Raw genomic sequence first — 16698 nt, forward strand, 5'->3', positions numbered from 1 at the left:
TGCCTATCTGGCTTTTCTACGGAAAAGTCAGAAAAATAAATTGTATCTTGAATATATATCGCGCAGTCACTGTGTGCACTACTTTCAACATCACTAATACTGAATTCACTACATTCATTAATTCGATGTCACTAACACTGACTTCATGTGCTGATGTACATGTGCTGTTTTCTTGTACGAAATGAAACTTATCTTTGTCACAAACAATGGTACTGTCTGATTCATTATTCCTAGAGAGTTCAACACTTGCCACTATATCTTCAAACTGTCGGTTGACCTCTCTCCTTATTCTTTCGTATGCAGTTGAAGATAAAACACGGTGGTCACTCTTAGGCATCTGTATTCAATAGGATTTTTTCTGTAAAAGAAATAAAAATGGTTCTATTACACATTAACTCTAGATTTCATTAGGGGTAGTTCTGCAACAAAATTTCGTGCAAGACCAGTTATTTGTAATTTTTGTGTATTAGAACTTTTTCTTTAAACCATCTAAGGGAATAATAGTTGATCCAAACAAGTTTGAAACCCACACTTAAACCAGCAGCACTGGCAGCAAGTGCTGCAGACTCTTTGTCATCTATTTTTGTACCCTGAGATCAGTAAACAGTTCTTAGAAAACCGGATATGGGGCTTTTAAATGAGTATTTAGAAAATCAGGAATATAAGAGAACAAATAGGATAGGATGCCGTTACACGGACGTATACGTATACGGAAAGATGGGAGTCCACATCGGGGTAAAAACTAACACTAGTAAAATCTCAATCACGAAGAAAAAAAAATAATGTTAAAAAGGGTTGGCAAATTGGATAAGTACCCTCATTTGTTACACCATGTACCCTTTCAATTCATAGTGCCACTGGTGAAAAATCAAGAGATTTTACTGGAGGTGCTGCAGAAGTTAATTTTATTAGCAATGCTGAAATTACTTGTCTAATTTTCGCAATTAAAGTGTCATTTTTGTATCAGAAATGTATTAAAATTTTAAGTGTTGGAAAGTAGTTAGGGCTAAAATAGTATTACTAAATGTTCGTTGGACATTTCTGAAATTGCTTTACAACCTTTTAGTAATATAAGAACACTACTGAGGTTTGTACAGTTCTATCGTGCATGAGAACTTCAGAAAAGGCTATTTTCCCCTGCAATGATTAAGAAGTAGTAGGCCTAGCAAGAAAAAAAATGTGAAGATAGTGTTTGAACACTGATTTGGTGAAACTAAGTAAAGCTCTGAGAAACTTAGACATTTAGCAAGATTAGAAGCCATTTTCTCAGGAAACAGTACATTCTTAGTTTTCAATTACAACCTGGTGCTTAAGCAGTGAAACTACTAAAAATATATTATCAAATAACCACTAGACCGCCCCGGTAGTGGTCCAGTGGTTAGCGTCGCTGACTACGGACTGAGGGGTCCCGGGTTCGATCCCCGACGCTGCGATGGTTTCCGAGGCGTGGGTCTGGAACGGTGCCCACCCAGCATCGTAATGCAATTCGGGAACTGCTATGAATGAAGATAGTGACGATCACAGTGAAAGCTTCGGCTCTCCTCTCCCAACCCGTCTGGTCAACGTGGGAGCAGTAGACCAATTCCTCCCTCTGGGAGGAGGCCTCATCCAGTAGCGGATCGAATATTGCTGTGATTTATTATTATTATAAACCGAATTAAAATTAGATGAAGGGTCTTGTTATTCTTAGGAAAATATCCCAGTACATATAAATAGTTATGACAGATACAGAGTTAATCTATCTTTCTTCTACATCCTGCATGATTGGTCACGAACACCAACAATACATTGAACAACAGAGGGCTAACCAGAATTCAGACTATCCCTACGGTATTGAAAAATTAGAAGGTATCCTGTGAAAAGGGGATACAAACCCGTGAATCTGTCTCGTTGACTCAGCTAACACAAACTTCTTTGTTGTTTGCGCTTACTAACTGCTGGACAATTATTACGACAGTAAAATTTTAAACTGCTTTTAAAATTGCTTATATGTACATACAGAACAACGAAAGGTGTCTAAAGGCAAATTGGAAAATCAAATAGGGGAAATAGCTTTTACGAATATGCGCGCAAAGAAAATGTAGCTACCTTTCGGTATCATCATCATCATAATATTTTAATCCTTTACGTAACTCCTTCCTCCAGGACGTAGCATTAAAATAATAATAATAATAATAATAATAATAATAATAATAATAATAATAATAATAATAATAATAATAACCATTGCCCAAAAACGAAACTTTTCAGGAAGATGAAAATAAAACTTTTCTTAGTACACACTAGGAGAAATCGTGCACATGAGCTTCCTTAAGCATGCTCTAGAAAGACTGACTCATGAGACACATGAACAAAGATATTTGAAGAATTTCTTAGTTTGTACCAGGAGGAGTTCTATTTTTACCATCCTCCCCTCCCCCTGATTTTTAGGTAGTTTTCTTTAAAAATTGCCTAAAACAGAGACTCTCGTGTCAGCACTTCCGGAAAATTTCTATATATTTTGCCGATCATGACTCCCTGACACTAAAATCACCCTCAGTTCAAATACATATATATATATATATATATATATATATATATATATATATATATATATATATATATATATATATATATATATATATATATATATATATATATATAGTTTCTTGTGAACGTTCTAGCTGCCGTAATTTTTCACGGATTGAAACCAAGCTTGATATAAAAATTGGTCGTATCAGTAGCTCGAACGAGTTCGTTAGCCAGAGTGATCGGATGAAACATTTCAAAACAGTGGCCATTTGAACTTTTGAAAAATTCGTAATTTTTACAATTATGAACCGATCGGCTCCATATTTGACCAAAATATCGAGGTTAACAATACACTAGATGTGTGTGAAAATCAGAACGAACCGTTAGAAAATTTCAAAGTGGCGGCCGTTCTAAGAAGCAAAATAAAAAAAAAGCTATCTTCCCGTGAACGAGGATCGAACTAGGGACCCTTGCATTACTGAATCTATGCTTTAGCCCACCTATTTAACATTCACGCTGATCTTTGCTACACATTCATAGCACATATACTAATTTCTGATTACAGATTTCCGCTTAATACATTCCACAAGAACAACCACGACACTAGGCAACAACACCCAAGCCCAAGGCGTGCATTAAAAACCACTACCCTCACAACCGTGCGGACAGCACCCGAACGCGTCTAACCACACCGCCACGGAGGTGGCTCCACTCGGGCAACTGTGACGCGAAGAGGGAAGAAGGTTTTTTTTTATCAGTATTTGTATATTGCATCTATCAAGAGCAGACCGTGCAATAGGTCGCGCATCAATAAAATACATGCTTGAAAGAAATTTACCTGTCCTTTGCGTACTTGTTGCAAAAGCTTTTTTTTTTCTTTGAATAGGGAAATTTTTTGAAAAAAAATTGACATTATAAGCCAGTAAATTTGCAAAGGACAAAATTAAGTTTCCAACATTTAAATTCTTCCCCCCACAAAATATTTTTTAGTTTAAAAAATAATAATAAAGCAATTTATAATCTCTGTTTTCTGGCCTTGGGCTGACATGAAATCTAGTCGTTAAAACGACCGACTGCCAATCTGGCAACCTGTGTTCCATTCCGGGCGAGAGTAGAAAGAACTTTTCAACTGAGGTTCTAAGTCCTACGGGTTTTCGTCCGCATGGTTCTGGTTTCTTATCCAAAAGCTTGCTCCAATATCTTCATGTGTATATTCGTAAGTACTCTTTTCCTATATACAAACATTTGAACGGAGAGCTTAAATGCAATGCAGCGTGAACAAAAACTTTAAGCTTAGAGCCAAACGGTGAATAAAATAGGACAAATGTTACTAGGTTTAAAAATACTAGGCCAGTAACTAATTTTACTGCTCTGAGCTTGCATGTTTTACAGCCTAAAGAGTTTGAAAATATACTGCTCAAGTATACCTGACGTCTTCTTTCCCTTCATCCGTTCCTGTCTACCGCACCTTTTAACCACCTTTGGGTAATGTGTATAATACGGCGTGTTGTGACTAGTGATGGGATTTTTACCGGAAAATATTTTTTGGGTATTTACCTTGGGTAAATACCCAGGCATTTACCCAAATTGGGTAAATATAAGGGTTTTTTTCCTTTTCAATCATATAAGTGATACAAATCTTCTTGAGCAATACATAAAAATAATGAAAAGATAACCAGTATATCCAGTAGAAGCTAGAACAATTGTCAAAAGGCATTAAATTTATTATTTTCGTTAATAGAAATGAGTTATGTTGTCATTCCTGTTTTGATATTTCTCCAGAGAGCACAGTTTTAAGAACTGATCACTCTGATAAAGACTACATTTATTATTATTATTATTTTTTACAAATAAAGAAACTAAGCAAGTACATGGAACTCTGATAAATGCTTTTCTTTTAATTTACATTCTGTAAGTGACTATGGGCGACTAGCCATTACAACTGAATATATTTTTTGAAATACTTGAAATATATTTTTTGTTTTATCATACATGCTTTAATAACTACAAATTGAACGCAGAAAGAGTAGGAGTATATACGAAGACTTTCACACTTCACTACACTTGCTCGCTAGGCATCACAATATAATGAAAAATGAGCTGTCTGAAACCTGAATGAAGTAACTGCATTTTCATGTTTTGCGGGAAACTAGCATTCTTGGGAACAAAATAGATAAAATGCCATTGGTTAATTGGTTTATGATTGGGTGGCATGAGATTCATACGCGTAATTAAATGATTTCATGCTTTAATTTAGAATTGGGCAAAATTCAGTTAGTTTTCTCTGGTTTCAAGCACCTCAATTGGCAGTATCAAGCTAATAAAAGTCCTGAATTACAGAACATTCAGGACTTAGTAACGTTCTCGAAATATTCTATACACATAAGGACAAAATATTATCTCGTTATGAGATGGCATTTCTACCAAGATTACTCATCATATTCATCGGATACATGAATATATGGAATCATCGCTGGTAATGTCTCCATTTATCTCACACATCTAAGAAGTGTCACTTTCACTGTCTTCCTAATGGGTTTTCCTTTTCTTTGGTACCATGGTGCATTCCAAGTGTACTTGTATCTTCCGATAACTTATTTTTTAAGTCTTCCTGCTGCTCTGACTCAACAGTCTTCTCAGTCTCTTTACGATGTGTTGATACTTTTGGCTTCTGTTTCCGGTGATGCAACTTCCAGTTATAGCTTTATACGTAATTTTTCGGCTCTGGAAGCAGTCAGTCTATTTCTTCACTTAGTGTAAATTTTTGAGAAAGTACTGAAGGATCTTTCTGTGGCGGCTGATAATGCCGATGCTGTTAATATCCGCTGTGCGACTTCAGATAATGGGTACTCCCACACAAACCTTGCCACCAAATTACTGGGTTCATTTCACCAGAACTTGTCCATATGAACTTCTTGGCCCCAAAACTTTTCTGTGTCTTGTAATGTGCGAAAACCTTCATAACATTTACAAGATCTACTTTCATGTTCTCTGCAACCTTGTATATGAACTCCAATCCATCGAGATGTTGTTCTGGAGTCAAGTCAAACCCCTGTGATGATGGATGGCTCTGGTGTGGTGAATCAGCTGAAGTGCTGTAACTTTTTCGTAACCTTTCGAAATTATTAAGAATATTTGTTTCTTATGCTTTGAACAATGGGAATTCGGGTACAGCCTTTCTTAGTTGTTCTTCGATTTCTTTGACAGCAGGAAAAACTCGGTGTATGTTACATTCATCAGATTCTAATATATTCATTCAGGACACTACTGACTTAAGAACATATATTAGCTTTTCAACTGTCACCCAGAAAACCTCATATTCAAGCAACCTTGCTTTGTGGTCTTTGATAAATGCTATATATTTTGCAGTGGTTTCATGAACAGCTAGATTATGTGAAGTGATTTTGTAGCTTTCAGACTTTCAAGAGATTGTAAATAGCTTCCTCAGCGGGTTTTACATGGAAGAGTAAGAGAAGTGTGAATGTTTTTCTCATTGTTAATTGCATGAAAAGGCATTCAATTTCTGAGTATTTTTAACTATTTTAATATCGTCTACAACATTTGCCATAAGTGAGGAAATTGGAGAAAACTTCAAAATATCACTGCAGACAACCCAGGTAACACAAATAGGAACAGAAGACGTTTTTTTAAGGGTATCACATGACGTCATTTTTTTGGTGATAATGTCATCAAATATCACGTGATCTGCAACGTCTTCGGTAAGGTGCAGTAGACGTCTACAGAGGACGATTTGTGCACCGTCATTTCTTTCACCTCGATTTCGTCGTCCGTAGACGTCTACTGATGACCTATATGGTACCATCATGGTACGTCATCTTTTTAACCTCAATCACGTCATCCTGGTACCTACTTGAGGTACCCTTTTGGTTATCCTGGTACGTACGTTTTAAGTCGTCTGGTGACCTTAGAGGTACCTTGAAAAGTGCTCTCTCAAATATATGGGTGGATTTGGAACGGATTCGACTAATGGGTTATGAGTCAAAATGGGTAGGTAGGGTCCATTTATTTTCGTGCTTCATTGCATGGATTTTGGGTCAGAATTGAACTTTCCATGGCTCGTCCACCCATGCAATGAAGTATCAGCATAAACTATTCCCAGCCACCTAATTTGACCCACAACAAATGGATCGACTCTGTCCGAAACTACTCATTTATTTGAGAGTACTAACGAAGGAACTTCTAAGGTCGATGAAAGTTACGATTGAGATAACTATGGGTTCTGTTGGTCAATATCTTTGTACAAAATGAAATAACTTACTGTTTTTATGCACTGATTTAATTTTGGAACACATACTACAATATTGCAAGTGGATTTACTGTATGAAACTCATACACATGTGTGTTTGTTAAAGTTACAGAGATACCCTAATGTTCAGGAAAAAAAATCAATATACGTACATATAATATAATATAATATACAAATATTAATTGCAATATAAAAACGTCACAATACTATGTGGTTGTTCAAGCATAATGTTCATTAAATACACATACTACAATATTACAAGTGGTTTTACTGTATGAAAGTCATACACATGTGTGTTTGTTAAAGTTACAGAGATACCCTAACGTTCAGGAAACAAACAAAAGAAAAATCAATATACGTGCATACAAATATTAATTTGCAAGTGCTTTTGCGAAACACATAAGGGCAGCTTCAAACTTACATATTCTTTATACGTGATGTTTGCTTTTAGGGAGTGGAGGGAATCATGAAAACAAAGCTCTCTCGATTTTTGACCTCACACACTGATCACCAAAAGATATTACACTCTTTATATAAAGAAAACGTCAAATACTATGTGGTTGCTCAACCATAATGTTCACTAAATAATAATAATAATAACATAAATAATGAGGAGCACATAGAAGAGTAATGTTGGTCAAAGCTGTCCACTGCAAGCTCTTTTAACTTATAAATAGAACAGGTTTCCTTCCTTACGGCAGGATCCACGCTGGTTAAAAACACTTTTAAAAGGTAAAGTCCACAAAGCTTTTCGATTTTCTCTTAAAATCGCCCTCAGGTGGTGGAAATGTAGGCGATAAATGATTAAAATATGTAAAAAAAAAAAAAAAAAAAAAAAACAACCACTAGCATCTGCTTTTAGTCCAGACCAATGGCATGGCTGCTAGCATTGGTCTGGACTAAGAGAGTAGATCAATGCTAATGCCAGAAGGGCAGCTGCTCGTTTTTTTCTTTACTATTTTTCTAAAAGTGTTTTTAATCAGCGTGGATCCTGCCGTAAGTATAAATTATGTTATCCACGCAGCGTGTTCAATACTTAGGTTTCCTTACTTTTATCATTTTAGCTTAGAAAGAAAACTGATATAGAATTTAGAAGGAAAAGTAACAAGTAAGTACAAAAATGAATATTAATTTTAACAATTTCAGAGGGAAACCTTTTTCACCCGTTTCTAAACACCACTCAATGGGTAGCCTTATGGCTGAATACCAGTAGGCTTTCGCTCCATTTTCGGGTTACGTCTATTATTTAAATATCAGGGCAGCAAAACAGTAAGTAATTTTAGCTCGTTTTGTGCTTCAGTAATGAGTACAATTAGTTTTAAACAAAATGCTATTAATGATTTAATACATGATTGTAGACACTTTTTGGATAAAGCAATGTCCTGAAAGTCCGCACACAATCCTGAATCTACCAGTAGCATTTGTTTTTTTTAAAAATGTACTGATTATTGAAATAAGAAATGCACATTAATGCATGAAAATTATTTTCCAGTTTACCTAGAGTGCAATTTAAAAAACTGAGGCAAAACTATACCTTCTCCTTGACAGATTTAAGTGGCTTTCTTTAGAAAATTAAAAACAATGAATTAAAGGAAATGAAACAAACTTTTCTTTCAATGGCAACAGTACACACTTTGCAGCCACTTCATTCACACACAATACTGAAAGATTGTCAGACAATCGAGACAAAATAAAAACGTCAAGTTTCTTTGATTCAAGTTCTGATGTCCTTTTACTACTAGGTAAAATATACTTGAGCTGGCTCTCACGGCCCTCGGAGTTTGCGGGCGATTCCTGGAGTGAACACAAGATCAAGGAGGTCGAAAACTTGGGCTTATAATTAGTGCTTAAGTACATACAACATATGGAAAGAAAAATTTTTAGTACCTTGTTTGCAAGTTACCCTTGAACTCCTCCCCCCCCCTCTAAGTGCCTGCTGACTGGATTATACATATGCGGTAATTTCACGAGACTGTAACGTCCCATTGACACTTTCGATGTACTCATTCAGGACTATCATTAAACAAAGTTTTATAACATTTGGCCGGGACTCCATTTCCATAAGAATTTTCGTGTGGCCATTTTGTCGAGCGTTTTAAGGTACTGCGAAAAAGCTGTACCTATTTAAGTAATTCCTCTACAAAATTTCTGAAAAAAAAAATCATAGACAACATCCGCAGGATAACGAACAGTTATAACTATGTCCTTGATATTTGCTGTGCAAAATTTTGGGACCCTAAGATACGTTTTCTGTTCTGGCAGGGTGTTTGAAATTTTTTAAAAGATGCTTTAAACAACAGCAGAATTTATATATATATATATATAAATGTAGGGTTTTTTCGCGGTATTGAAGAAACATGGTACGTATATCTAAGTATTCCCTGTGCAAAATTTCTCTACTCGAGCCACGCAATTTGACTTAGGGCGTAAAAGTTTTACTGAATGTCTGAAAGTGCTTAAAAGTACCGGAAAAAAAGCTTAAAATATAAGTCGATGAAAGTGTGATGCTGTGAATGACCAAAACTAATTTTTGATCAAGTCATTTTTAAGAGAACTTTCGGTACTTTAGAAAACAGTACTTCGGTCCTTTTTTATTTTTCTTTTTCCTTTTGAACTTGGAACACACAAAGTATGTGTAGTGGAAGTTATGCTTTGAATAAATTTTTACCACTAAAAAACTTTTTCAATTCAACACTCCGATTGGATTACCGTGAGGTCCACGTGTCATATAGTCTCGCTGCTGAAAGGGACGTTAAATCAAAATCACCTCAACTCAACTTGATAGAGGGAAAGGCGGAAGAGAAACCAGCAAAAGGAAGATCAGGATGGAATATTTTGATGCGCTTACAAAGAAAAAAACATACCAAATTATAAAACATCTCTGCCAAGTAAGAGAAAAGTTGTAAAATTTTCCATGTTGTCCACAAAACTATGGTTGTGGTGAGAAAGAAGAAGACATGAATTTTATCCAAGCACCTAAAAGTCATAATGAACTGGTGAATGTGTCGAGCTGGATCCTTATAATTGAGTGTTGCACTTCAATGGGAATCCTGAATATAGTATCCACTCTCATAATGAATGAATTCCAATATGGCTGTGTAAAGGTCTCGTTGTGTAAACAAACTCGAACACGTTCCGCGTTTTCACTCAGCGATTGCATATAGCCAGATCTGTAGGATAAATTTTGACAGAATAAGAAAAACCACATCCACCAAATACTTTTGATCCCTACTCAAACGAGCACCTTGGTTGTGAGAGAATTATATTTTCCGAAATGACCTGACTAAATCGAGTTAGGTGCCACACCACCTACATAGCGCTAATAGGGGTCGTTCAAGAGAGATTAATCTTCTATTATTGCTCTCCGGTCGTTACTTCCCTCCGTGATTTTTTTTTTCTTCTTGACAATGTTTTGACAAGTCTGCTGTTAATGTTAAGATCAAATAAGGACCTCCGGATCAAAACGCGCTAATGCACCAGATAATTTTTTTCAGGAGAGGCAAATAAAATCTACTGGGGCAAATCCGTAAGCCGTAATGCACACAGGCAAACCGCATTTCGATTTGCAGATTCTCAGATACAGGTGCACAGCCTATCTGAAGCTACCTTGCTCTTGTAAGCCGCAAGCAATGTATCCAATGCACTGACTATTACGTCTTACAAAATGCTTCATGCTACTGCAACAGTGGTTTGACTTGGTACCCAAATCTTTGTCGTAATATTGTTGTATTTGTAAATTTCATTTGAATTTTGGAGGGGAACGATATTACAAGCGAAGGTCCTACAACTCGAAACCGATAGGGGGGCACAATAGCTCAGTGGTAGAACGCTCATCTCTGGTTCTACAGGTCCCGGGTTCGATTCCCGGCCCCACCATGTGAATTCGTGGTGGACGATACCGTGCTCGTGAGTTTCCTCGGGGTCATCCCACTTTCTCATTCCACCATTTCATTCATCCTTTACCTTTATCATCCTTCATCGTCTCCCTTAGCCCTATCGTTGGCACAATTGCCGATGTTAAAATTACACATTTACCCATTTTCAAAACCAATTTACTGTAAATTTAACATAACAGTATAATAGGCCTACGTTTCAGTTTGTTAACATAAAAACTACAATTTTTTAGACCCTAGTATATAAATTGAACATTTCAAACTTAATCCTTTTGATGTTGTAAAGCCGTACTTTTGGTATTTTATTAAATTTCAGACCACTGTCAGAACAGAAAATAGGTTCTGTGGTTCTCAACAACTATCTGTGAAGGAATTTCTCATCTCTACCAAAAGAGATACTGTCATTAATGTGATATATTTTTCAAATTACATTTTTTATTTTCATCTTTTTTCAAAACCTCAGATCTTATCAAAAGATATTATTCCAGGGTTATGAAATTTTGTAAAGGGAATACTTAGATATAACTTCTCACTACTGCGAAGGCATTGTGAATTTTAGCTAATGTGGTATTACAGTGTATGTTATGCTGGACACTCGCCGCGTTCTACCGAAGGTCACCTGACGAAGCGTCCAAGGCGACATCTAGGGAAACCAGACAGACATGAACGCAGAACAGGAAACCCAGTATAATAAAGACACTCGTATATGTTGCATGAACATCAACAGTCCATAGTCCCCCCCCCCAGAAAAAGTGCGTTTCTTCGGTTAAATTCCACAATAAAACCAAAAAAATCCACCTCCAAAAATGTACTTAAAATGATAACCTTCAAGTGATTTGAGCCTTCTCGTACAATTTTCTTGAGAAAAAAAAAAAGCAGTCGAGAAATGTTACAAGCTGTGCAAAATTGAAACAAACACGGGATTTAGATCGGAAAAATTCCCGAATTTTTGTCTTTCACATCAGCTGTTGAGTCTTCGAAGCTGCGCGCTCGCAGTGGTATGGATTTAGGTTGAAAATCTTGCTGTACCTGTAGGAATGTAACTTGTGTGTGAAATTACTCGCTATTTAACTGGTCTCCTACCATTCGACAACAGACTTTCTCCAATATTTCATGCCATATATTATTTTACTAGCAAAAAAAAAAAAAAAAAAATGAACAAGAAATTTCACTGTAAACAATGACGAAGTGTGGAAACAAAATCATTTAACAGCTATATACTGAATCACTTTCTCTAACTACCCATGACTTTTCTTTTTACCTACTATCCTTAATTCCGCTGCTTTTGAATTCTTTAACTTTCACCTATGAAGACGTATGAAACACAGGTACGTAGAAGTGAGAATGCAAGCTTACCACGTCTGAGAAATGTTGGTCGTCTTTCACGAACTCTTCCAACTTTTCCACATCTCCTTGTGTTTTCAAAGGGAAATCCACTGGTAGGTTGCAAATTGGTATACGCTGTATGTCTGAGGAAAGCTTGCTGTTCACTTTCTCCAGTAAGCTGTAAATCTGAACATTCTGCTGTCTAACTTCTATGAGGTAAGACAGGAGCTTCTTTTGTAGATCTGAAATGGAAAGTCAGGAGGGAAAGACTTCAGTGTCAGATAGAAAAGATCTCTGTAATACAAATCAAATTGCTATACAGAATTGCTTACCAACTACTGGGCTTTAACAGAACAATACATCCCAGACCAATATAGATGGCACTCGCTAATGTAAATGGCTAACTGAAGTGATCAAGTACAATGCAAAAGTTGACTTGAGATAAAGATGTTGAAAATGTACTTTCGTACGAAAAAGAAAGTATGATAAGTGAAAACATACAATGTACACATCGGAAATTTAATAACGGTGGAATACATACTTAATATTAGTTTCTAAAAGTTGGCGAAATCTTCAGGAAAATAAACATGTGTTGTAGTAAAAGAAAATTAAAACCAATAGATTAAATTGGAATTCGATTTAATGTTTTTAAGCATCTTCGTCACAGGTCGGGATGGGGTAGGGGAGAACATGGGAAGGTTGTCGGCCAGGGCTTAGTTTTGTGGGTACCATCCCGCTATTTAACTGGTGCGACTGAGAGAAAACACTGGAAAATCCTCAGTCACGATGACTGGCCGGTGGGCGCAAACCCTCGATCTTCCGAATGCGAAGCCAGTGTTCTACCAACTGAGCTATGGCCCCTCGATTAAAACCATACAGTAGGATGTGTTAATTACGGCAAGTTAGTACAAATTTAATATTTGAAATTGGCAAAGTTATCATATCTCATGAATATCCTTTTCTTTAGATCATAAACATGGTATTTTATTTTAGATCAATAACAATACTCAACATTAAATATTTCTACAGGTATTATAACAGTGGTGCTTATGTCAATTTTCCACACTTCAAATAATTAAGTCATTAGTTTCATAATTTTGAAAACTGATTTAGTAAAAATTTGCTCAAAGTTTAAAAAAAAATGTTTTCACTAGAATGTTAAACAGAGTACTCAAGAAAAAAGGATTTTTTTCAAGAAAAGTACAAGTGGAGGCTTATGTGCAATGAGTGAAGTATATAAGCGGATAATGAAATTGGAAAAGAAAAGTATAGCGACAAAATATGAAGACAGAAGAATTATTGTTTAGTTACAATATTTATATGGAAAGAAACACATACAGTTAGACATCTATGCACAATTTCCATGAGACAGCAGAAAATTAAACAATAGTTACGCGAAAACAATCAATATGTTAAAAAAAATATTCGAAGTTTTTTTTTTTTGACCAACAGAAGCAAGCATAGGTACAGGAAAACAATATGTAGCACCAATGTGTCATATCTCATTTGGTCATTTGGTAAAGTGTAAGCTTACCATTCGGAAGGTCCTAGGATAGATCCCAGAGGACGCCCATCCTGATTGAGGTTTTTCCAGACATTCCCTCAGTCACACTAGGCAAATGCCGGAATGGTACCTTCCAAAATTGGCCCTGGTCGACAAACTTCCCACATCCTCTTTCCCAGCCTGTCATAGATGCTTAAAAACGTTAAATCAAATTCAAGTTTAGTGTAAAGAGGAACAATGCATAGAAGTTCTAACGTCATTGGGCATAATTAAATATCAGTTGTGAACCTTAGATCATCATCTTACCTAAGCCAGCGTTATCTTCCTCTGGCCTGCTGTAAGTTCGTGAAGACAACGAACTGAAAGGCGATGGGTTTACTTCTGCTACAAGAATAGACACGTCACCAGTGGGGGATCTACTCGACTCACTGCTCACTCTGTCTCCAGACGCAATCCTCTCCTCTCCCCTCACGACGAAAACAGATGATGAGTGTTCAGCTGTAGGAGCTGTAAAGAAAGAAAGCAAACTTACTTACGAGGTTGACAATAACAGGACAACTCATAGCAACAAAATAGATAGTATTTTAAAAAAATGAGTAATAGTCTCCCCTTCAGTCCTAAACGAGCTGTGGGGCTTCTAAAGTTTAACGCTGGTTCAGATTCATGTGTGCCCCCGCAAGAAGTTGAACCCAGGACCCCACTATTGGAAGGTATGTTAATAATGAATGAATATTTCCGATAATTATTATTTGGTTTCATGGTGAAGAAGCAAAGTTAACAGATTTTGTACTTGGGTTGTCTTTTTATTTAGCTTGAACATATATAAACTTTCAGAAAGTCATCTTTTAATTTTATGCTTCACTAAAACTGTTCAAAATCTGTCATAATTTCTTGCTTTCTAAAACCTCTTAACAATACGGCCAAAAAGTATATCCAGCTTAGAATAATTTTAAAATATCTCTTACCCGCCTCATCAGCCAAGTTCTCAAATATCGGCGTTCCCTGAATGTCAAAAAGCTTCCTTTTTGTAGCTTTCTTCTCTGGCACACTAGTGCCAGCTGAGAGTAAGGGAGGTATACTGCTTGGTTGAAAAAGGTTCACGGATTTTAATTTCCTCTGAGGTCGTTTGTTGTTTCCAACACGATCTTCAGCATCTGACTCTGTGATGTCACTGCCACTACAATGTTCCAATCTCTTTGCATATGACCTTGCCTTCTCTATATCATCTGAAAACAGAAAGGGAAAAAATATTAATGATTGCCTCTGGAAAAGAGTGAAACAGTCAGCAAAATGTCAAGTATATGGTAAATGAATTCTCTTGGGTGTTTTAAAAGCAGGTACATATGCATAAACATGAAGCCGAATCTCTTATATATTTTAAGCTCGACAGTTGGTTCTTGTATCAAATGCAATGCACTTTAACTAGTATCGTTACTGCCTTTCCGGATGGCTAGAACTCTCAATATCCTGCAAAATCAAGGGATGATGTGACCGCATTTGAACATGGTTGTACTTCGTGTTTACGATTGTAAACTTTACTAGTAGGCGCAAACATTGATTTATATCGTTCGCAACGCTGTATGAGAGGAGGAGCTAATCTGGCCATTGTTGCTAGATACACCCACTCAATATTTATCAGAGTTGGCAAAAACCGTGGTTTTTATTGAAAAAAAAAACAAAAAACTAGGTTTTTTAGTTTAAACCAGGTTTTTTTGGTTTAAATAATTTACTCTACGTATTTATATTAAATATGGACAGAAATTAGTTTATTTCGCCTTGGCGTTATTATGCAACAACAAGGTTATGCTGGAAGGGGTCACATAAGCTTAAAGCGGAATCCAAACCGCTTCTCGGCTTACATCCAAGAGAAATTTTCCAATTGGACACGACACAGGGACTAATTGGTCATAAATGCGATTGCCGACTCACTCACGAAGGACTCTTTATAAAGATACGTTGTATTGATCTTTACATAGGCCTAGTTGTTAATGTAATTGTCAAGAGTCATATCAGAAGGACAAAAAGATAAACAGTTACACAAGTAAAAAATTTGTACAGAATTATATACAAATCGGGAAACTCCCGCGATAAACTTATAATGCTCATGTGAAATTTAAAATTCGCGTAGATTGTACTACAGTTTCTTTTAGTCAGAGACGGCATCTATCCAGTATACGTCTGACGTTCCGTTTGGAACTGAAAGGTACAAACAAGTCGTTGAATCGCTTAAATAGTACCGAGATTGTCAGGAATAATAATAGTAATAAAAAATTGACAAACTATCTTTTTCAGGGAGTATATGTTGTTGACGTTTCTACAACTGCCTATATCCATGTACCTGTGACAAAAAAAAAAAAAAAAAAAACTCATGACGTAATCTAGAAAATAAAACCTCAGACCACTCGAAACGTCTGAGTGAGAAATATAAAATGCCTCTCAAATTCCAAAAGGGATTTGGAAATTACTTGCTCTTGTTATGGTCACATATTCATGTGCTGTTGCGGAATAACCTTATTTTGAAACTTGTGTTTTGACGCTGAACGGTGTTATCTTGTTAATTTCGATAAGAGTAGAACACTGGCCCGCTTATCTGTACAAGGGGTACTAACCGAACTTAACTAACTTAACCTACCTAACATGTTCAACCTCCTGTATTAGTGCCGTATCGTCGGACTACTATGAAAACTGAAAAAAAAGCACCAAAATATACTGCATTCGGCTATATTCTGCTGGATTACATCAAGTTACATTAGAAGACGTTACTTTACGTTAGGGGCATATAAACTACAGTAAAAAAACAAATCAACCTGTACTAGGTGGCCACTAAAAGCACGAATTTTATCTAACCGAGTCAGGGCAGAAGCGCAGCAGGAGAGCCCGAAGGGAGCAGGGGGGTGCGTCCGAAGGAAGCAGGCGTGTCAGCGAAGGTGGGTATACGCGTAAGCGAGGGCAGTGACAACATGTAGGAAAGATATTATGAAAATCTGGTATAATTTCCAAGAATCTATCTAGTCTAATATAAATAAAATAAACAGTTTGTTTGTGTGTTTGTCTGTCTTTATGCGGCCTGGGGACCAGACGTGTGGACCGAGAGTTACCAAATTTTGGTCAGGGGTACCTTGGCCTAGGCCCGAGATCAAGACGAAAAGTTGTCTTCAAATTTCGAACCAGGGGAGTTTCATGGGGAGGCGTTTACC

General features: G+C 36.5%; 1 protein-coding gene across 1 annotated transcript; it reads right to left on the reverse strand.

Annotated features, from left to right (window-relative positions):
- Positions 1 to 11838: 11838 nt before the first annotated feature.
- LOC145689707 (uncharacterized) lies at positions 11839 to 16140 on the reverse strand. The gene is made up of 4 exons (XM_081763904.1): positions 16134 to 16140; positions 14467 to 14727; positions 13808 to 14008; positions 11839 to 12239 (listed from the first exon to the last, which is right to left on the reverse strand). The coding sequence occupies exons 1-4, from the start codon at positions 16138 to 16140 to the stop codon at positions 11977 to 11979; spliced, it is 732 nt and encodes a 243-aa protein (XP_081620030.1). The 3' UTR covers positions 11839 to 11976.
- Between the last annotated feature and the right edge of the window lie 558 nt (positions 16141 to 16698).

The sequence above is a fragment of the Thermobia domestica genome, chromosome 7 (genome assembly GCF_964235325.1).
Source record: "Thermobia domestica chromosome 7, izTheDome1.hap1.1, whole genome shotgun sequence".
Classification (NCBI taxonomy): Eukaryota; Metazoa; Arthropoda; class Insecta; order Zygentoma; family Lepismatidae; genus Thermobia; species Thermobia domestica.

Excerpts from the sequence above, each read along its gene's own strand:
- LOC145689707 (XM_081763904.1), bottom strand. Across the intron at positions 14,009-14,466 it reads GAACTTGGCTGATGAGGCGG|CTCCTACAGCTGAACACTCA; the intron begins GTAAGAGATATT and ends CTTTCTTTACAG. Across the intron at positions 12,240-13,807 it reads GGAAGATAACGCTGGCTTAG|ATCTACAAAAGAAGCTCCTG; the intron begins GTAAGATGATGA and ends TTTCCATTTCAG.